We start from the raw sequence: 21,821 nt of genomic DNA, 5'->3' as shown, positions 1-21,821 counted from the left end.
CTGCTGAGAGAAAAATAAGAAAGTAATGTATTAAGTAGTCAAATAAGAACTATGAGGAATATTTAATCAAAGTGAGAAAGAGAAGCATGAGATGTCATCATTCATGAAGAATGGTCAGAGAAGACAATACTAGGTGGAGTTTGTTTGTTTAAATTTCAGTAGTGGGGATTGAATCCATGGCCTCCTTTGTGCTGGTCAAGTAGAGTTCCATAAATTACATTCATAGTTGGATTATTTTTTATCTTGGCATATCTTGAGTTTCAGTTCTTGTTTTCAAAATTGTTCACATAATAGGTGAATATAAATATCTACATTTGAAAGTTTACATCACTCTTGGAAGCACAAATTTAGAAACTTGTATCTTGAAGTTGGTATTTAAACTTACAGAGCAGTTCCCCTACGGAGTTGATAAGAAAATGAGAAAAGTTCAGAGTAAGCCATGTGATACATGGTGTCAGATATCATGAAAATGGAGAATTCAGCATATGGGTCTTCATTGCTGGACAAGTTAGGACATTATTGGTCCCAAGCCCAAGTGAACCAAGGGTTTCATGTTCAAGAGCTCAGATCTCTGTTTGGAAGTGGAGTTTGAAGTTAGCATTCCCATCTTCTCTTAGTGGATATCAGTATAAACAACAAAGAGAAGAAGAAATGTTCAGAGGACTCTATTTTCTATGAAAGTAGGAGAAAGCCAACAGTCCATTGTGCAAAACAACATCATTTGGGCAAAGTTGATTATCAAGCATGGGTGCCTCTACCAGGAATTATGGAGAGAATGTCAGGACTGTTGATCTCAGAAGGAACCAGAAAAGCACTTTATAAAGATAGTGGGCTTCAAAGGTGGTATTCAGGATGGTGACCTGAAGAAAAACTTATGTTTCTGAGATGCAGAGTAAATGAGGTTAGATTAGGACTTTGTAGAAAACTATTCTCATCTAGAGTGGGAAAGAGGAGATTTTACATTTGAAAAATTGCCTAGATGGTTATAGTTATTCCCCAGGTAAGAATGAAAATTAAACAGTCATAGATGCAAAATGCTGTCCCAAAGCCATGTTCTTGTTCAGGCAGCAGTCAGTTGGACTTCACTTTTATTCTGCAAGTAGCTGGTTCTGTAAATTCTTGCACACTTCAAAGTAGAATAATGAGAAGAACTGCAGCAGGGGACCCCAGCATTGTCAAAACAATAGAGGAGAAGAATGGGGGAAAGAAATGGCAGGAGAGAATCATACCATGGAAAACCATGACTAGGCTGTAGGTGAATATTTTAACCAATTACTTCTCATGGAATAAATATTAAAGATAAAAAAATCTGTCAGTGTCATTTATTACATTAAGTCAATAGAAAGAAAACTATTTGCTTGCCAGCCATACCTGTTGAGAATTTTATGAACTCTTATGACAGTAGGAGAAGAACCTCCTTTATCTACACATACACATTCCATAGAAATGCTTAGATTGGTTACATGTATGTGATTATTTTCTTCTTTTCTCATTTTAGATGTCCAGAAAGTGGATGACATAATTGAAACTAATGAGGACAGTCAAGATGGACATTTGAGGCAAGCTGGAATCACTAGGAACAACACATCAACTAAGGAGAGAGTTATATTAGGACATGACTTTAATTTGAGTTTCAGCCATATTTCATATTTAATTGTAAAGAATACAGGCTCTTTAGGAGTGAAGCCCAAGGAGTTGAATGTATGTCAAAACACACATTGCCCTAGTAAGCCTGAAGGGATGTGTGCTGGGGAGAAACCCTATCAGGGTAATCAGTATGGAAAATACTTTGTCCAGAAGTTGCACCTCAGCAATCATGAGATAATTCATACTGGAGAAGCACCTTATAAGTGTAGCCAGTGTGGTAAAACCTTTTCCTGGAAGTCAAAACTCACCTGCATGACAAAATTCATGTGAGGGAGAAGCCCTATGAATATAATCAGTGTTGTAAAATGTTTGCCTGGAAGTCATACCTCACCCAGCATCAAATAATTCACACTTGGAAGAAGCCCTATCAGTGTAATCAGTGTGGAAAAACCTTTCACTATAACCTTTCCCTCTAGGAAACAAAGCAAGAATGTGTTTGAAAATGGCCAGGTCACAATGAGGAAAAAATAAGGGGTCCCAGCAGAGGGAGGACACATAACATCCACTTAACCCAGGAAGACCACTGTTGCCAGCTGTCCATTGTTGTTGTCAGAGATTGGTAGCACATTCCTGAAGTCCCTTAAATGGCATGGCAAAATATCCTGGACTGGTTGACAAAAAAAAAAAAAAAGCATTCTTTTGACAGGGTTTTGAGTGTGACCTATGTATAGGAATGTAAGCTTTGGGAGACAAAGTGAGGCATGCATTTCAGCATGAGAAGGAAAACCAAGGGATCTTGAGGTACAGATATTGGCTATAGATTTAAGTAGACAAAAGAACTGGGAGTAGGGGACAAAGGTATGTATAGTAAGCACTCCCATCCTCAGGTATTGCCTGGTTGGTCATTATCTCCATTTTTGATTAGGTAAGTTTCCAGAGTTGTTATTTTGAGGGTTTTCCATCTTTCAGCAAAAGCAGTGTAAGTCTAGGTTGAAAGTACTTATTATTTATGTCTAAAATTAGACACAACTTTAAAAAGTAGAATACAGAGCAAGTCAAAGTCAGAATACATTTAGTTAAATAGACTTCATAGGGGAAAATAGCCGCATCAACATGGACTACTTAAAAGATAACTTTGGAGCCGGCAAAAATTAAATAGAAGGCCTTGGCCAAAAATATGAGTTTGTATTCTGTCAGAGGTGCCTGCAAGGGCTTGGATGTCTAGTGTCCCTGTGTAATATCACTTCTTTAAAACCTCTTGGCTTTAGTAACTTTTGTGAGGTCTGGCACAAGTGAATCCATCTGGATTGTGACAGCTTTCCCCTCTTGTCTCCAAACTGTTTGTCGCTGAAGAGCCTCTTCTGAAGATTTTGTCAATTAAACATTCTTGTTAATGAAATTCTCTCATTGCAGGAATAGCTTTTCCCAGATGTTTTCCACATTGCAGGGGAAGCAATGGGCAGGTCTGATCAACATCAGTGCCAAATAAGAAACATTTGGTCAAATTATAAGAAAAAAAAGAGGGTTAGAAGAAGTGGGCTTACCTGGCATCCACTTTTAGTTTTGTCTGGACATTTAAAAAATCCTGCAGAAGGTCAACAGACAACAGTTATAAGTTTTACAAGGAGAATACAATAAGCCAAAAAGAAAGTAAATATCTAATTGGCTGACTCAATTGAAAAATAGGTTCTTGGTAGTCATTTTTGGGGTTTGATTGCAAATGTTCCAAAGAAGGACCCAGACTGTGAATGACAAGACTTAGAATAGGGAGGGCTAAAACACTGAGAAGTAGTTCAGGAATTGTCAGAAAATTTAGTTATTTCTATTGCAGACAGCATTGTAGGAAAAGAATTATGACTGATGGCATTAAAACAGCTACACTAAGTGCTCCTTGTTACAATTAGGAGCACATGGAGAAAACACGAGTAATTATTTTGATAAAAACTTTCATTACAGGTGTCTTACAGATATTACACAAAGCAGAACAATATTAAGATAGCTTTGCTGTTATGTACATAAAGACTCAGGTTCTAGTTCAACATGACCCTTGAAAATCTTTCAGAGTCCATGAAACAAGGCAGTCTTAAGCTGTTTGTCTATACAATAACTAACTTATAAAGACATATTTGTTGATAGATCTAATTATGAAAGAATCAAAGGTAAATTACACTTATGACAAAATGAAACAGATTGAGGATACTGTCCATAAAATAATGCCTCTATTTTAGTTAGACCTGATTGACATAAAACTTTGAAAAACTGCTTTTCTTAAAAGTAGCACCAGAGAAGGCGGTGGGGAAGACAAGGGAACAGAAGCCTTTCATTTCATTACATTATGTCTATACTAATCCTAAAGATGTTCAAATAATGTATATGCAAAAAAAGTTGTACACAAGGCATGCCATAAATGTCAGTTTAAGCATGCATAGATTCAAGAACTCAAGAACATGTAAAAATAACTAAGTGGCCACAAGTACATTAATGAGTTATTTAAAAATTTTTGAGGAGCAGATTAGGATGCGTCCCATTCTGTTCTGTTGGAATGATTTAAGGTGGCTTGATAGCTGAAACAAGAGTCAATTCTATGAACGTGTTTTCAGTCAGGCTCAGTGTCCAATAAGACTGTTATCATAGCTATCAAATTTTTGTCTCTAATAAGTTAATCATGCAATAGACATACACAAAATTCACACAATAACTACAAAGCAATTACATTGTGAGGGCACTCTTAGATATTGAAGGCTTTAGATTTGCCTCTAGAGGGTATTTTTAATAATCTCTAAAAATAGCTTACCTTGGGCCACAGTAGCTTTGCTATTATTCAAACCTTTAACCTAAGTTTAGAGACCATAGTCTTGGGTGTAGGGCTGGCATCCATATCCTCATCTGAACAAAGGATACAGGTTGCATGAGTCCATGCTCTTATTTTATACCAAAAATTTGTTTTTAAATTCAAATTTGTAGGCAGGCTGGGGAAGGGGCAGACTGTTGTGGTAAAAAGGATTATATCTTCATTGAAACTGGTGACATCTGGCTATTTTAGTAATCATGGAAAAGGTAGAAGTAAGGGACCACATTCAAGTAGCCAGAGGAATTTTGGACATGAAACAGTTGGGACAGAAGCCTAGAGCCAGCTGTCTGTCTGGTTCTCTACCTCTGCCCCACCATCATTGTAGGAAACTCTCAGTCCACCTCTGCTTCCATTTCCATCCCATAGCAGAGCATCTAGTAGATAGGCTCACCATAGGTGATGTAGGTTGATAAACAGAGGATCTAGATCCTTATTTCCCACGTGGATCCAGGCAGGATATATAGACATAGTGAGAGTGATAATAAAGGTTTATGAAAGGTTAGGGAATAAGTTACAAGAGGCCATGGTGGACCAGGTATAAGGTGGAAGTACAGAGAGCTCTTCCTATTTCCAGGTGCTTTAAAAACCTGTGCTAACCTATGGGAAAGAAAAAATCTGGGTGATTCTTGATCACCAAAAATTGAGTGGGGAATACTTTGGGTGGTTCCTGGGCTAGGATGGTGGTTTGAGCTAAGGTGTGAATAATCTGCACATATTTGCAATGGAAAGGAAGGCTCAGAGAGAGGGAAAAAAATGCTCATCCTGAAATATAATATTAAGTCAGAAGAGCCTGCCTCAGTACCATTAGTTGAACAATGCAGATCCCATCCAAATATTGGCAACTTCACCAGATTCAATCTAACACAACCTATAGCAGCTATCATTTATTAAATAATGTATTGATTCTAACAGCTCTAAGGAGTAGTGACTACTGTTAAAGTCCATTTTATTCAAACCGGCACTGAGGCTCATCTATATAAAGACTGTAAGACAAGAGTCTGACTCCAGAGCCCACGTGTTGTCCTCTGCAGTGAGTCCTAAAATAAGATATTCAGTGCTGCTAGTTTTCCCTCTGACATTCATAATTACTGGATACCAATTATATTGGCACCGCTCTGGCTGTAGCATTACAAGCCCTGAGATATCCTCATAAATTTCCCTGCTACTTAAAATTTTCTTTTACCAGAGGCCAAGCTCTGCCCCAGTACCTTGCCTTTCTCCCCCTTACTTTAAGATTGCTTGGAGACAGCAATTTAATCTCTGGGATTCAAGGCCCACGTGGGTGGGGCCACGCATTTTTCCTCTCTCTTCAAGATACCATTGCATCTTCTAGCAAAAGTTCTTTGAGGTTGAAACCTCAAGTTGTGCACCATGGATTTTCCTGGACTGAAATCCCATGCCAGTGACCTTGGGAACCACGGGGACAGCACAGGGATGCGCTGGGACACAAGAGAGTACATCAGTGGGGTGTCTAGAACTTTTTGCTACAGCTGGCCTCCAACCATGATCCTTATCTCACTCTCTAGAGTGGGTAGGATTACAGGGTTGAGCCACCGGGCTGGCGCAATGCACTTAAAATGAATGCTTTAAACTAATTATTCCAGAATACGCTGGATTGTTGACAGTAGGATTTTATAAAAAAGCAGGAGCCCACATGGCTATCCCGGGGGTATGGACCAATCCTAAAGCACGTTATCCTGGTCTGTTTGCAGTCAGACCCATGGGAAACGAAGTTTCCCTTGACTTGTGAGATCTGCGCAGAGGCTTGTGGGTAACGTAGTCTCATCCTGTCCAGTCACCAGCAGCATCAGGAGTGCAGCTCTTCCGGGTTTCTTCTGCGCAGGCGCTATCCTGCCCCCGCCAGTTTCCAGCCATAAGTTCCCGGAACTGCTGCTCTTTTGGCGCTGTGGTGCGGACTTTGAATTCCTCCACAGAATCCCTGAAGGTCCATGAGACGGTGAGAGAGAAAGCGGCCACAGGGACCCTGGGTTGCAGGACCGGCGATCCTGACGAGGTGGGCAGATCCGCAGGTGGTCGTCCGGTAGGTCAGTTACACTGGTGGCGGGAGGATCCGAGCCGGGCTGGGAGGGAAAGTTGCAGCAGCCATGTGTGTGACTACTAGGCCGCGGGTCTGCAGTGTGACTGCGGCCAGGAAGGCGCACCTTGGAGCAAAGCCTTTGCTCAATTGGTCCTGTCACATCTTGTGGCTTCTGGAGAATTGAGTTCACCACAGGTTGTTCAGTGACTCTGTTCTTCTCTATCAGCCCACATATAAGTGTACACACTGTTCAAAGTTAAATTTCCTGGCAGATCTTTTCACTGTTCATTTGTCCTTTAGTCCGCTCAGTCTTGTCTTAGTTCAGCTGTTCAAAAGCCCATTAATAACTTAAATGTCGTCCATATCCATCACCATTTACCATATTTGATGCTACTGCTTGTGATGTGCTCCTTTACTTTTTTCTTTTTTAGTTCCTGTCACACCCTTGTCTTCTCTGTTGGCCTGAATTCTTCTGCTTATTTTGCTCCTTAACATAACCAAGTGCTCCATCCTAGGCCCCATTCTACTCACTCAGTGGATTTCCTGCATGGATCTGGCTGTCTGTGGTTCACACTTCCTTAGAATGAATAACCAAAAATGGATGGTTGTACCAGCTGTGGCTATGTTTATGGGCTGTAATTGTAGTTTATAGTTGGTTAAGAATAAAAATTGATAACTTCATTAGCTGAACATTTTAAATTCACAACTGTATTTTGAGGCGGGACATAATTGTGAAATGTGCTTTACCATTCACTTATTTTGAGCATAAGTTAAATCTAAGCCTCCAAATTCCGCATTTCAATCTAAGGTACTTGCTATTGTCTCTAGTGACGTTTTAGGTGTTCCATCTGGAAAACTGACTGGTTTAAGTAGAAACTTCTCTTTACCTGTCACAATTTTCAGGGTCAGAGAACTAGACACAGCAGTATGGCTTGTGTTGTGTATGTCATGGTGTTTGATTGTGTCTCTAGTCTGCTGCAAGTCAGTGTGGTCAGCTACAATAAGTCTTTTGTCCCAGCTGGAAGGTCACTAGTGGTATGACATTTGCCATCTGGCCAAAAATGAGTCACATTTTGCCAAAGTTCAAAATATACTTGAACTCTCTTAGTTCCTCCAGAGATCTTTTCCTTCCTCTTTTGACACTGGTAGGAAGGTCAATTAAATCAGGTTCTGGTTGTTATCTGGGCCTTAGCAATTACATTGGCTCTTGTCTGGCATCAAGATCAAAGATTTTTCTGAAAGATAAGGAGTGTGTGACAAAGATTATTGAAAGTAGAAAGTGAAAGAAATGCCATCAAAGGAGAAACCAGAGCTTCAGCCATGCAGCTCAAGAATACAGTTGTCTAGGGTCTCTCTAGTTTTATGTGGATTGAGCCAGGCTGGTGAGAGAAACCTGGGTGTTTCTGCAAGTGGCCTTATGGCAATTAGCAGACAACCAGATGGTATATAACTGATTTCTGATTGTGCTTGTTCCTTCCCATAATTCACTCTATTAAAATTGTATGCATTACATGCATGTAATATTCATTAAGCCTTAAGTAGGGAAAAACACGTAAAGGGTTTCTACAGGTGACTGGTGTGCTAAACCACACATGCTTTCAGAAGTGGTTGGCACTGGTTATCATCCACCTTGTAGGATGTGGGGCCCATTAGTACTTCAGTGTTATCTGTAAAAGGTCCCTTTTGGGGAACAGGGAGGTTTGGATCTCATCTCCCCTGCAGTTCTTCATATTAACCCTGTATGCCCTGGATCCCTACATCAAGGTGGCCTGTTATCTCCCTGTCTACACACACCCAGCACACAGTGAGGAGAGTGGCATGAACATGGGGGGCTTGGGTCAGTGGGAGGCACCCTGCCTGTACTTATCTGAGTGTTTATTCCCATCAAGCACCTGTGCCAGTTTTTTTATTACAGCCTAGTCCTAGACCCTAGGAAAGAACCCACGCCTCTTCCCTCTACTCTCTGGACTCTTGCTGTTCTTTGAGTTGATGTTATATTTCCTTAAGAAATGCCTCAGTTTGCAGTTGTGAACTTTCTCCACCTATGTCTTGGTTATATAAGTTGAGTATCCAATGGTCCCCTCTTTATTTGATGTGTGTGTGTGTGTGTGTGTGTGTGTGTGTGTACGTGTATGTACTGATCTCAGGGCCTCATGAATACTAAGCATACAATCTACCACTGAGCTACACCTTTGTTGTCCCTACTTTTCACTTTTTTCTGACTCTGTTTTCCTTGGACACAGGCAATGACACAGTGAATCACTTTTTTTGAGGGGTATGCTTCCTGTGTACCAAAATCTATTAGGCAGAAGCTATCCCCTCTCACACACTGTATCTCCACACAAACACACTGTTTGCGACAGGTCCTTGTTCTCACCTCCCCTTCTCTAAGGCACCTTTGAAAGTTGAACAGTCTTCTTTAATTCATCTCTGTCCTCTCATTTTTCTCAGAGCCAGACAGAAGAGGCCTGGTAGTCCTTTCCACCTTCTCCCCGGAAGTCTCCTTAGGCAGCCCTGAGACAGTGAGCCTGTCTCTGAGGGTTCCATGCTATGAGAGGTAGTAGTTTTACTGACTTTTCTCCAGTCTGTGATCCACAAGACTTTCTCCAGGTATTAGTGAGACATTTATCCTCACCAAGAGTCCTGACTCATTTCCAGCCTGCCTTAGGAGTCCTGCAGGCTGCACCTCTGCTTTGTTTCCCAGCAGTGCATGCTGCACATTGTTGCTTTTTATTCCCATAACACTCCTGGTTTACACATTTTAGTTATCCCATCTGTGTAAAAAAAAAAAAAAGCTCTGTTCAGTGGGTGTCCATGCAAAACTCCTGTAGTCCTGGCTATTCAGGAGGCAGAAGTGAGGAGGATTCAGCTTAGAAACCAGTCCCTGGCAAATAGTTCCCGAGACCCTATATTGAAAACATTCGATTACCAAAATGCTGGTGGAGTGGCTCAAGGTATCTGCCACTGGTAGCAAGCGTGGGTCCCTGAGTTAAAACCCAATTGCTGCCAGAAAAATAGTAATAATAATAATAATAATAATAATCATCATCATCATCAGCTCAGACTGTGGTGACTGTGTCTTCACTCCATGATTTAGGGAGACTCTGGTACCTGGCTCATCTCAGGCACAGATGAAGTGAAGTAAGATCTGGGGAGGATCATCTGAAAACCCAACGGGCACTGGCTTTTGAGGAGACTCACTGTTGTCTGGGTCTGGTGCTCTTGGGACTTGTTGGGGCTGTACACAATCACACTTACTTCCATGTGGTTCTGCACCAAGGAGGTCGCAGTGTAGTTGGTAACTGGCTTCCCACAAAATTAGCGTTCCAAGAGATACTAGTGAATCTTCATGACTTCTTGCAGCCTTACCTTTGAAGTCACCAAATGCCATCTTTGCCATGTTCCATTGGCCAACCAAGCCACCAAGGCTGGACAAGGTTCAAAGCTTATGTTTCCAACACAGAGAGAATTGGAGAGGACTTGTGGTCCATATAATCTTCCCAAAAGCCATTGGTAACAATGTGTATGTTTGTCCAAAAATATTGTCATTTCCCTTATGAATACTTCTTTGACTCACAGATTATTTCAAATTATAGTATTTGATTTGCAAATATTGACAGTTTCTGGATTTTTTTTTTTCTAGCAGCAGTTGGGTTTGAACTCGGGTCCCCACGCTTGCCAGGCAGGTGCTCTATCACTTGAGCCACTCTACCTTCCTTGTTTGGTTTCAAAGTTAGGGTAATGCTGTCATTTGGGAATAAATTAGGAAGTACTGAGTATCCTTCTATTGTCTAGAACAGATTATACGAAATTGATAGAATTTGTTCTATAATGCATGGTTGAATTTATCTGTGAACTTCTCTGGTTCTCGTACTGTTTTTGGAAGGTTATTCATTGTTTTTAAATTCCTTCTTTTTTTGTGCTACAGTTTGATCTTAGGGCATTGTTTTTGAGTCACACTCCTAGCCCTCAATTCATTTATTAGAAATGTGTTCACACTCTGTGTTTTTAACTTTTGAATTTGGATAAGTTGGGTTTTTTATGAAATTGTTCCATTTTACATAGCCTATTGAATGTGTTGACATAGTTCACAGTATTCCTGTGTTATTCTTTTAATGTTCACAGAATTTGTAGTGACAGCCCTTTTTCATTTCTGTTATTAGTACTATGTGCCCTTTGTCATTTATTTTCTTATAACCTAGCTATATGCTTAAGGATTTTACTGATTTTTTTGGTGGTACTTGTTTTGAACTCAGAGTCTCGTTTTTGCTCAGCAGGTGCTGTACCACTTGAAAATGCCCCAAAGCCAATTTGCACTAGATATTTTTCACATGGTTTTTGCTGGACTGGCCTGAGATTGTGATCCTCTTATAGTCTTGCAAGTAGTTGGGATCATGCCCACACCCCCAGCTTGAACTCAAATTGTGGTCTTGTCCATCTCTGTCTCCTGAGTAGCTGGGCATGAGGCACAATAACTGGGAATTTTATTGATGGTTTTTCTTTTTTCAGTCAGTATGCTTGTTTGTTTTCTTCTTTTTTATTGTTTTTCTGGGTGGGGGTATATTGTGGCATTTACAAAGGTTCTAACAATGTATCAAATATATCATACTTGAATTCACCAGCCTCCACCATTCTCCTTTAACCCCTTTCCCGCATTCCTGGAACAGTTTCAACAGGTCTCATTTTTCCATTTACATACATGTGTACATTTGCACCATATTTACCCTCCCACGTCCTTTCCACATCTCCTCCCCCTCCCACTGGGACCAACACTCCCAGGCAGGACCTGTTCTCCCCTCCAGTTCTCTGATTTTGTAAATGAAAAAAAAATGTCATTTTTGTTTTAGATATCTACATGGGGAGTATCCTTGTGATATTAACATGTATATATTTATTATAACCCAAATTGTTTCATGGTATTTTTTTATTGATGCTTTTAAGGAACTTTTGTTTTCCATTGCAGGTTCTCATTGCTGAGTTTTCTGTTTCAATTTCACTGATTCTGCTTGTAATTCCTCTTTTATTTTTCTCCTTTTGCTGGTTTTAATTTTTACTTTACCCCATATTTTCCTAAGGAGGAACTTGGACTATTGATTCTAAATCCTTGTTTTCATCTATTGTACATTTTGTTGCCAACAGTTGTCCTCTAAGCTCCACCCAACAGATTTTCATGCAATGTGCATTCATTTTCATTTAGTTCAAAATTAAAAATTGCTCTTTAGAGTTCTTTTTTTTTAATATCTGTAAATATGTTGGTTAATCTCCATATATTTGAAATTTTTCTGTTTTCTTTTTGTTATTTGTTCCACTCTAGTCTGAAAGCAAACATATGCTTTCTAGTCTTTTAAATCTGTACAGGTGTTTATTCTGGTTGAGAAGGTGGCCTGTGTTGGTGGTTGTCCATGTGCACTTGGGAAGAATGTGTAATCTGTTGCTGGAAGCAGTGATCTATTGATGCCAATTACATGCAGTGGAACTCAACTGTTGCTGAGTTGAGCCGTATCATTACTGATTATGTGCCTGGTGGGTCTGTCCATTTTGGATTGTTGACATCTCTAGTGTGCTTGTGGGTTCATCTTTTTCTTGCACTTCTAATAATGTTGCTGTCCCACAGTTGCAGAATCTTTTGTTAGACGCATACATTTTAAGAAGTGTTACATGTTGCAGAACGGATCACTGTGTTGTTACCCAATGCCCTTTACTTGGTAACTTTCCAGGCTCCTGCTCTACAACTCAGCTATGTCCATCACCCATGATTTCCTTTAATTAGTGTTAGCATGATATATTTTCTCCATTTATTTTTTTAGATTAACATTTAGTTACTCTAAATTAATTTCACAAAGATGTTTAATTGTGACATTTCCATACACATATGTGCATGTAATGTACTTTGTTCACATTCACCCCATCTCCATCCATTTACTTTTAATTCATATGTGTTCGTGTGTATATATATAATATATATATATATAATTTTTTTTTTTTTTTTAGGTGGTACTATGGTTTGAACTCAGGGCCTCATGATTGCTAGGGAGGTGTGCTACCACTTGAGCCACTCTGCCAGCCTTGTTTTGTGTTGAGTATTTTCAAGGTGGAGTCTCCAGAACTGTTTGGCCAGGTTGGCCTTGAAACTTGATCTTCCTGATTTCTGCCTCCTGAGTAACTAGGATTACATACAGGTGAGAGCCTGGCATATGTGTTTGTATTTGAATGAACTTCTTATGGCCAACAAACAGTTGGAGTTTGTTTTGCCCACCTGTCCTAGCATGCTGTTTATAGTTTATCCATTAGCTTCCTTAGTACCTTAATCAGAGTTTTTAAAAATTTGCTTTCTGATAATGCCATGTTCCTATGCATCCTCTTCCACTTCAAATTGTGTTTTTTGGTTTTTAATATGCCTAGAAATACTTTCTTCATAGTCTTAACACATCATGCCAAATAAAAGGAGCTGTAGGAAATAATACATTTAGTAATATGGTAAGGTATAGGGGATGGCAAGCTGTGTTACTCTATTAAGGCTACTATAATGGAATGACACAGCCTGGCTGCATTGTGCTCTGTGTCCTCTGCTCCCTTTTGGATCCAGGAAGAGTTGTTGTAGTTTCAGTTTCTTCAGCTCTGTATTTGATTTTTGGGATGGAGTGATAGTTTCCCATATTTATCAGCTTTCTATCATTATTACAAAATACCTGAGACAATCAATTTAAAAGGAGGAAAGATTTAAATTGTCTGTTGACTTTGGAATCTTTAGTGTGTAATCACTTGGCTCAATTGCCGTTAGGCCTGTGCAAAGCCCAAAAGTACATCATGACAGGAGCTCATGATAGAGGAAGCTGCTTACCTCATGGCTAGGAAGGGAAAGAGAGATAAGAATTGACTAGGTTTCAATATCTGCTCCAGGGCACACCTTCTATGACCTCTTAAAGATTCTACCACCTGCCTGTCCCACCATGGACTGGGTCCTATCCTTTCACATGTGGCCCTGTATGGCATTCCATATCCTAACTAAAGCTGAACAGATACCAGGATGGTACTTGTATTTTCATTTATTTATATGTTTTTGAGAAAAGATCCCTCTTTGCCTCATACTGCCCTTTTGTGCTCTGGGTAGCTCAAAATGGCCTCAAACTCTCAATCCTCCAGCCTTCACCTCTTCAGTGCTTGGACTACAGTACTGAGTCCATGCTTTGGACCATGCTTTGTCCAGGGTCAAAGTTTGAAAGGAACCTTCTCAATGTCTGTGTGAACCATTGAAAGAATTTGTCTCTAAGAATATGAATATATTTAACTATGTTAGTGGAGCTCCTTTTTCCTTTTTTGATTCTGAGATAGAGTTTCACTATGTAACCCTGGCTGACCGGGAAGTCAGCCCCCTGTGTCTTGGTATTACAAGCATGCACCACCATGAAAGTCTCAGAGTTCTTAACATTGAAATTTTCTTTAAATCTCAGAAAGTTCTTTCTTGGTCTTTGTCATCTATTTATTTTCCTCTATCAGAAAATATTAGTTTCTTTATATTCTTTTCTTGTTACTTTCCTTCTCTGAAGGCAATCCATTTCATTCACTGTGATATCTTTAAGGCAGCACTAAAATTGTGTTACTTAGCAAATTACTTTATCTTCAGCTTACATCTCTCTACTGAACTCTGGAATCGTGTATGAAATTGGTAGTTGGCCGTCCCATAAATGTGGTCTGGGAAATTCCAAATGTAATATGATCAAATTTGTGTCACTTTGTAGGAATCGGTTCTTTTTGGCAGTGCTGGGGTTTGGACTCAGGGCCTGGTGCTTCCTAGGTGGTGCTGTACTATTTTGGTACTCAGCCAGCCCTTATTTAACATTGATTATTTTCTTTTCTCTCTTGTATTGTTTTTGTTTTTGTTGTTGTTCTCCATTTCTTGTGTGTGTGTCTGTTGGGTATTTTTGAGATTGTGTCTCATAAACTGTTTGCCTGGGGTGCCTTCAAACCTGGATCCTGCTGATCTCTGCATGCAGAGTAACTAGGATTGCACGCATGAGCCAGCTGCACCAGGCCTGATGTTGTGTTCTTCTTCCATTTTCCAGATTTCACATCATGACACCAGTATTTAAGTAGTGGCAATCATTTAGATCATCTGGAAGTAAAATATCTTTTTATCTTCATTCAACAAATCCTTACCAAATTCTGTTCCTGCTCTTCTTTTCTTTTTTATCCTTGAAGGTTACCTCTGTGTTCTGCAGTCTTACTTCTCTGTGATCTGATGCTTCACTTTGGTTCCTTACTCTTTAACTCTCCCTTAAGACTTTCCAATTCTCCTCACAGGAATGACTTGTTGGAATGTAGATCTGCTCAGTTTGCTTACCTGTTCTCACCTGACCTTTAGTTTTACACCTGTACATTGGGAAATAGCAGAGATGCCTGGAGTGAACACCTTTTGGAGGTAGGAGGGAAATATTGTGATGCCTGTGTGCATATTTTTGGTTTATAAGTCATTCAAAAAGAATTCTAGACTTCTCAGAGAAGAGCAGACTCATTATGCAAAATAGAAGTATATGTTCTCCTTCCTTGCCTCATTTACGTTGAAGCTGTAAGTCAATTCCTCTAATAGATTGTGGGTTTTACTCATATTTAATGGCTTCTTCATGCCAGATTATAAGCACCTTGAAGAAACAAAACTTTATTTTATTTTTTAAATAGAGTGGAACCTTCTATATAGCCCAGGTTGGCCCTGAACTCAAAATACTCCTATCTTATCCTCTTCAGTGCTGGAATTACAGCCATGTGCCACCAGGCCTGTTTATACTCATACTTTATTTCCTTGATATTTAGGTTTGTGAGGTAAACTTATAACTTTGTTATAATATTTTTAATACTATTTAGTACTTAGTAAATTATTATAATGGTGGTACATTTCTGTGACTTTACCATACAGAGTACAAAACAAGTGGCATTTTTTGCAAAATACATATAAGAATCCCCTCCACTCCACTCTCACCCCCACATACAGAAGCAGAACTTCCATATTCCGGTGGCTGGTAAGTTTAGAAGAAATATGGTGTTCCAGGAGTTGGTCTCATTTGAGGACGTGGCTGTGAACTTTACCTGGGAGGAATGGCAGGATCTGGACAATGCTCAGAGGACCCTCTACAGGGAGGTGATGCTGGAGACCTACAGCATCCTGGTGTCCTTGGGTAAGTGAAACTGCCTTGCAGCTCTCAGGAGCAAGTGCTATTTCTTAGTAAATATATGAAGGATATTTAGGTGCACAGTTCTCCCTCTGTCATGAAAATTTCACATGCCCCTTCATTACACAGTTCCAAAGCTAGGGTTTGTCTTGTTTCAAAGAACCTGATTTAAAATGGAGGGGATAAACCAATTTGGGGTATAATACATATACATAAATAAAGAAGTATCACAGTGAAACTCCCTATATAACCGTCATAAGCAAACAAAATTTGTTTTTCAAGAATGAAGGAAAGAAAGGTAAAAGAAGTCCAGGGTTTGGTATGGCATGAGGAAAGGGTGAAGGAGGGTGAATATGGTGGAACTGTTATGTATTCATGAAAGAAAATGGGACAATGAGACCTATTGAAACTGTTCTAAGAATGGGGGGAGGGAGGATTTATTATAACTACCTTGTAAATGTCACAGTGTCCCCCTGGTACAACTATAATATGCTAATACATCAATAAAAGAAAAAAGAGAAATAAAAATTTAAATGTAGCTCTTCAGTGAGACTTGTCCTATATCAAGTGCTTGAAAGTGGTTGCTGTGGCTATCAGTTCCTTTGCTGGTAACACAATATAGAACATGTCCATTGTCGCAGAAAGGGATAGTGGGGGGAAAACACCTGACTTGATCACATCACAAAATCCTACCTTGTTTTGCTTGAACAGGTCAATGCATCACTAAACCTGAGCTGATCATCAAGATGGAGCAAGGAACAGAGCCATGGATGAGAAAAAAACCACCAAGCCAGAGCCCACTAGGTGAGTTGGTGCATCCTGAGTGAGGAGGGCATTAGAGGGGAGCCCAGCAGGTGTTGGCCATATTGCTCTGGCTTCGCCAGGTTATCTTCCAGATTGCAAACCTGAGGATGGTGTGCCTGCGCACATCAAACCTGTGCATTACATTCCCCAAGGAGGGCTCTCTCACATATAATTTTGACCTTTATCCCAAATCTAAACCCTATTCTTAGATATTTTTCTTTGGGATTTACTTTCTTAGTGTTGTCAGTTGGCTCACTCTCTATTCTCATGGTTTTTTTTTTCTTCAAATAACTCCTTTTTAATTAGTAAATTAATTTTTGTGAGACTGGGATTGAATTCAGGGTTTTGAGCTTCCAAAGTAGGCAGGCCCTTGTAGATTAGGTGCTCTATAACTTGAACCACATCTCCAGGCCATTTGGATGTGGTTATTTTTGAGGTGGGGTTCTGTGATCTATTTGCCTGTAGCTGGCTTTTAACCAGGATTTCTGATCTCAGCCTGCCAAGGAGCTAGGATTAGAGATATGAGCCTCTGGCGACTAGTTGGAACATTTTTTGAGGCAGACTCCTGATATATGCCCTGGCTTTCACTATAGTCTGAATCTTCCTGCTTCTGCCTTCTTAGGGATGGGATTACTGGTGCCTGTCCCCATGCCTGGTGTCTCATGGACTTGCATTGTCTCACATTTATTCATAAATTATTTATGCTTCATCACATCGTACTAAGCTGGTTTTAAGCACTGGCAATTTTATAGTTGAAATGATGAAAGAAATTATCAAAATAATGTTCCTTTCATTGAATTTATAATGTGCTGAGAAAAAAACAAGAAAGTAATGTATTTCAAGTAGTAAAATAAGAACCGTGATCAATATTTCATCTACATGAGGAAAGGAAACTTTGTCATCATTTAGGAAGGATGGTCAGAGAAGAGTCTTAGGTGGAGTTTGTTTGAATTTGCTGTGGTGGGGATTGAACCCAGGGCCTCTAGGGTGCTGGTCAACTAGTGTACCACTGGGCTACATTTGCAGTGGGATTATGAAGTGTTTATCTTGACATAGCTTGAGTTTTAGTTCCTGTTTTCAAAATTTTACACATAATAGGTGAATATGAAGATCTACATTTGAGAATCTACATCACTCTTGGAAGCACAAATTTGGAAATTAGTAGCTTGAAGCTGTTATTTAAACTTACAGAGCAGTTCACATAGGGAGTGGATAAGAAAATGAGAAAAGTCCAGACTCAGCCTTGTGAACCATGATGTCAGACACAATGAAAATGGAGGATCCATCATAGGGATCTGCATTTGGGGCAAGCCAAGACATTCTTGGTCCCAAGCCCATGTGAACCAAGGATTGCGTGTCGAATAGATCACAACTTTTTTGGGAGTGGAGTTTGAAGTTAGCATTTCCCTCTTCTCTTAGTGGATATCAGTATAAACAAGAAAGAAGAGGAACAATGTTGACAAGGCTCCGTTTTCTATAAAAGTAAGAGAAAGCTGACAGTCCGGTGCACAAGATAACATTATTTGGAAGAAGTTGATTATCAAGCATGAGTATCCGTACTAGAATTAGGGTGTAGATAGTGGGACTTTTGGTCTTAGAAGGAGCCTGAAAAGCACTATATAAATATGATGGGCTTCATAGGTGGGTGTCCAGGGTGGTGGGAGGAAGAAGAAACTTACATTTCTAAGAGACAGAGTTAGTGAGGTTAAATTAGAACTTTGTAGGAAGCTCTTTTCATCTAGAATGGGAAAGAAGACATTTTACATTTGAAAAACTCCCTAGATACATATAGCTATTCCCTAGGTAAGAAGGAAAGCTGAACAAATATAGATGCAAACGCTGTACCAATGTCATGTTCCTGCTCTGGTGGCAGTCAGCCGACTTCACTTGCATTATGCAAGTTGCTGGTCCTAAAATTCTTGCACCCTTCAAAGTAGAATAATGGGAAGAACAGCATCAGGAGAACCCAGCATTGTCAAAACAATAGAGAAAAACAATAGGGAAAGAAATGGCAGGGCAGAAACACTTCATGGAAAATGATGTCTAGGCTGTAGGTGAATATTTTAACCAATACTACCATATGCAAATAAAATGAAAAAAGCAAGGAAAAACAGTTCAACAATATATAAAATCTATCACTGCCATTTATTACTTGAAGTCAGTAGGAAGAAAACTATTTACTTACAAGCCAATACCTAATGTTTTTATGAAATCTTATGCTAGTAGGAGAAGAATAACACATGCACATACCATAGCAGTGCTTAGTTGTGTTTCATGTATACGGTTATTTTTCTTTTTTTTCACTTTAGATGCCCAGAAGATGGATGTCATAAATGAGATCAATGAGGAAAGTCAAGACAGACATTTGTGGCAAGCTGGAATCACTATGAACAACACAACACCTAAGGAGAGAGTTATATTAGGACATGCGTTTCATTTGAGTTCCAGCCATATTTCAAAGCTAATTGTAAAGAATGCAGGCTCTTTAGGAGTGAAGCCAAAGGAGTTGAATGTATGTCAGAACACACATCACCCTAGTAAGCCTGACGGGATGTATGCTGGTGAGAAACCCTATCAGTGTAATCAGAATGGAAGTTTCTTTGTCCAGAAGTCACACCTCACCCAGCGTGAGATAATTCACACTGTGAAGAAGCCCAATCAGTGTAATCAGTGTGGAAAAACCTTTCACAAGAAGTCATATCTCACCAAGCATAAGATACTTCACACTGGAGAGAAGCCCTATAAGTGCAGTCAGTGTGGTAAAACCTTTGCCTGGAAATCATCCCTCACCATGCATGCAATGATTCACACTGGGGAGAAACCCTATAAGTGTAGTCAGTGTCATAAAACCTTTGGCTATAAGTCACAACTCACTAGGCATGAGATGAGTCACACTGGGGAGAAGCCCTATCAGTGTAGTCAGTGTGGAAAATCCTTTCACCTGAAGTATATTCTTGAAGTACATGAGAAAATTCACACTGGGGAAAGGCCCTATCAATGTAATGAGTGTGGAAAAACCTTTGGCCGGAAATCAAACCTTGCCAAGCATGAGCGAATTCACACTGGGGAGAAGCCCTATCGGTGTAATCAGGGTGGAAAAACCTTTGGCCAGAAGTCAAGACTCACCAGTCATGAGATGAGTCACAATGAAGAGAAAACTTACATGTGCAGTCAGTGTGGTAAAACCTTTTCGGGGAAGTCAGGCCTCAACACTCATGAGAGAATTCACACTGGGGAGAAGCCCTATAAGTGTATTGAGTGTCATAAAACCTTTGTCTCAAAGTTACAACTCACTAGGCATAAGATGATTCACACTGGGGAGAAACCCTATCAGTGTAGTCAGTGTGGAAAATCCTTTCACCTGAAGTCAATCCTCAATAGACATGAGATAATTCACACTGGGGAAAGGCCCTATCAATGTAATCAGTGTGGAAAAACCTTTAGCAGGAAATCAAACCTCACCGAGCATGAGAAAATTCACACTGAGGAGAAGCCCTATCAGTGTAGTCAGTGTGGAAAGTCCTTTCACCTGAAGTCAATCCTCATTGGACATGAGATGATTCACACTGGGGAGAAGCCCTATCAATGTAATTGGTGTGCAAAAACCTTTTGCCAGAAATCAAGCCTCACCATGCACGAGAGAATTCACACTGGGGAGAAGCCATATCAGTGTAATCAATGTGGAAAAACCTTTGGCCGGAAGTCAAACCTCAGCAAGCATCAGACCACTCACAAAAGAGGAGTCTTTTGAAGGTGGAAGACCTTACTCAGAAATCAAACCTCAGGAAACATCAGAGAATTCACATGGTGGGAAAATCCTGAATGGCAAAGGACTAGTGTCCTCCAAAAGCCATTTCTCTTCTCTGTGATACAGCAAGCTCTTTCCCTCCTCTTCCTGTGGCCAACAGCTCACAGCTCTTTGTGGAGATTCAGACACAAGTGATGAACTTTCCTTCCAGGCCTAAATTTAACAGTGGCCTTGCAGTCCATCAGACTCAGGGTGGGAATGCTACATGTCTTCAGTCACTGTGGGTTCAGACAGAAATGAGAACAGATGACTTTCCACCACTGGCCCAGCACCTTCCATTTCTACATGTGAGAATTGAAGCCATTTTATGTATGGTCTGTGCATTTCAGTACCCACAGCCACTGTTGCTTACTCACTTTATGAATTTGGGAGGTGTTCCTGAGAGACTCACCCAGTTCATGTTTATCAGCAAATTCATACAGAAGGGAAACCTATGTTGTCCCCTTTCATCTCTAAGTCAGGTTTGGGAAGAATGAAAGAAATGTGGGGGCTAGGGAGCAGTGCCTTATGACTATAATCCCAGCTATTTGGGAGGTGGAGGGTGGAGGATTGTGGCTCAAGATTATCCTGTGCAGAGAGATAGCAAGACCCCATTTCAACTAATAAGCCAATTGTCACCACAGCTGTACCCTTCTGTAACCCTAGTTCTGTGATCAGCATTGGTACAAGGATTGTGTTCTAGGCCTCTCTGGTCAAAAACAGACCCTATGTGAAAAATAACCTAAAAAGAAAGTGGGATATGACTCAAGTGGTGTCAACCTGCTAAGCTTTAGGTCCTTGGTTCACACACAATTCTATCCATAGCACCTCCTGATTTGAAATTTCGTATCCATCCTGTTTAGAGGATTATTTGGGGTGGCTGTCACTTTCTTCTACTTAACATTTCTTACTCACAGAATTTTATAAGTCACCAGTATGACCATAATATATGGTTGCATATCCAGTCTTCATAGGAGGTCTTAGTTTCAGGGTGGTGAATAAGTGTCCATTGGCCCTGAAATCTTGGTAGTCATTGAATTTGTGTGCTGAAGCTGCTCACACCATCAGGAGTCTGTGTTAATAGGATACAGAGAAGCTGTGAACAGTGTCCTGAAGGTATAAATGTCCAGGTATTCTGAATGCCTAAGGCCCATCCCATGTGATTGATAGAAGCCAACTGTATTCTTTTTTCTAGTGTGTGGTTTTTTCTCTAGCTCCAAATCTGTAGAGGTGGGTCACTGCTCTTTATAGTTAAGTCCTGCCTTGATTGAATTTGCCCTGTGTCTGACTTTTTTGAATATCTTAAAATTACAGTGGGTTTACATTTCCTTAGTATGTTGTAGTTAATTTTTTACGATCATTGATCCATTATTTCTCTTATTATCTATGTTGACTTCCTTCACACATCCACAAGCCTTTTCTGAATTGGATTTGCATAGATCTTAGATCTCAGCATGTACCTCCTTGGAGTGGATCACTTCACCCAGGTAGTGTGGTCTTTCCTGGAGACCAGACAAGAACAGTAGTGGTAGTTTTGGCTACAACTGATCAATCAGGCCCAATTCCCATCCTAGAACAGATGTCAAAGTT

The 21,821-nt window shown here is 40.1% G+C and overlaps 1 protein-coding gene across 1 annotated transcript; it reads left to right on the top strand.

The window, feature by feature from the left end:
• Positions 1-1,740: 1,740 nt before the first annotated feature.
• LOC109678008 (uncharacterized) lies at positions 1,741-21,563 on the top strand. Its single transcript, XM_074058204.1, has 6 exons — positions 1,741-1,864; positions 6,043-6,107; positions 6,234-6,479; positions 15,463-15,646; positions 16,352-16,444; positions 18,754-21,563. Exons 1-6 carry the CDS (start codon positions 1,741-1,743, stop codon positions 20,193-20,195), a joined length of 2,154 nt encoding a protein of 717 aa, XP_073914305.1. The 3' UTR covers positions 20,196-21,563.
• Positions 21,564-21,821: the final 258 nt, after the last annotated feature.

The sequence above is a fragment of the Castor canadensis genome, chromosome 2, assembly GCF_047511655.1.
Source record: "Castor canadensis chromosome 2, mCasCan1.hap1v2, whole genome shotgun sequence".
Classification (NCBI taxonomy): domain Eukaryota; kingdom Metazoa; phylum Chordata; class Mammalia; order Rodentia; family Castoridae; genus Castor; species Castor canadensis.
Note: the sequence above shows the minus strand (reverse complement) of the source record. Positions and strands in the feature narration are given on the sequence as shown.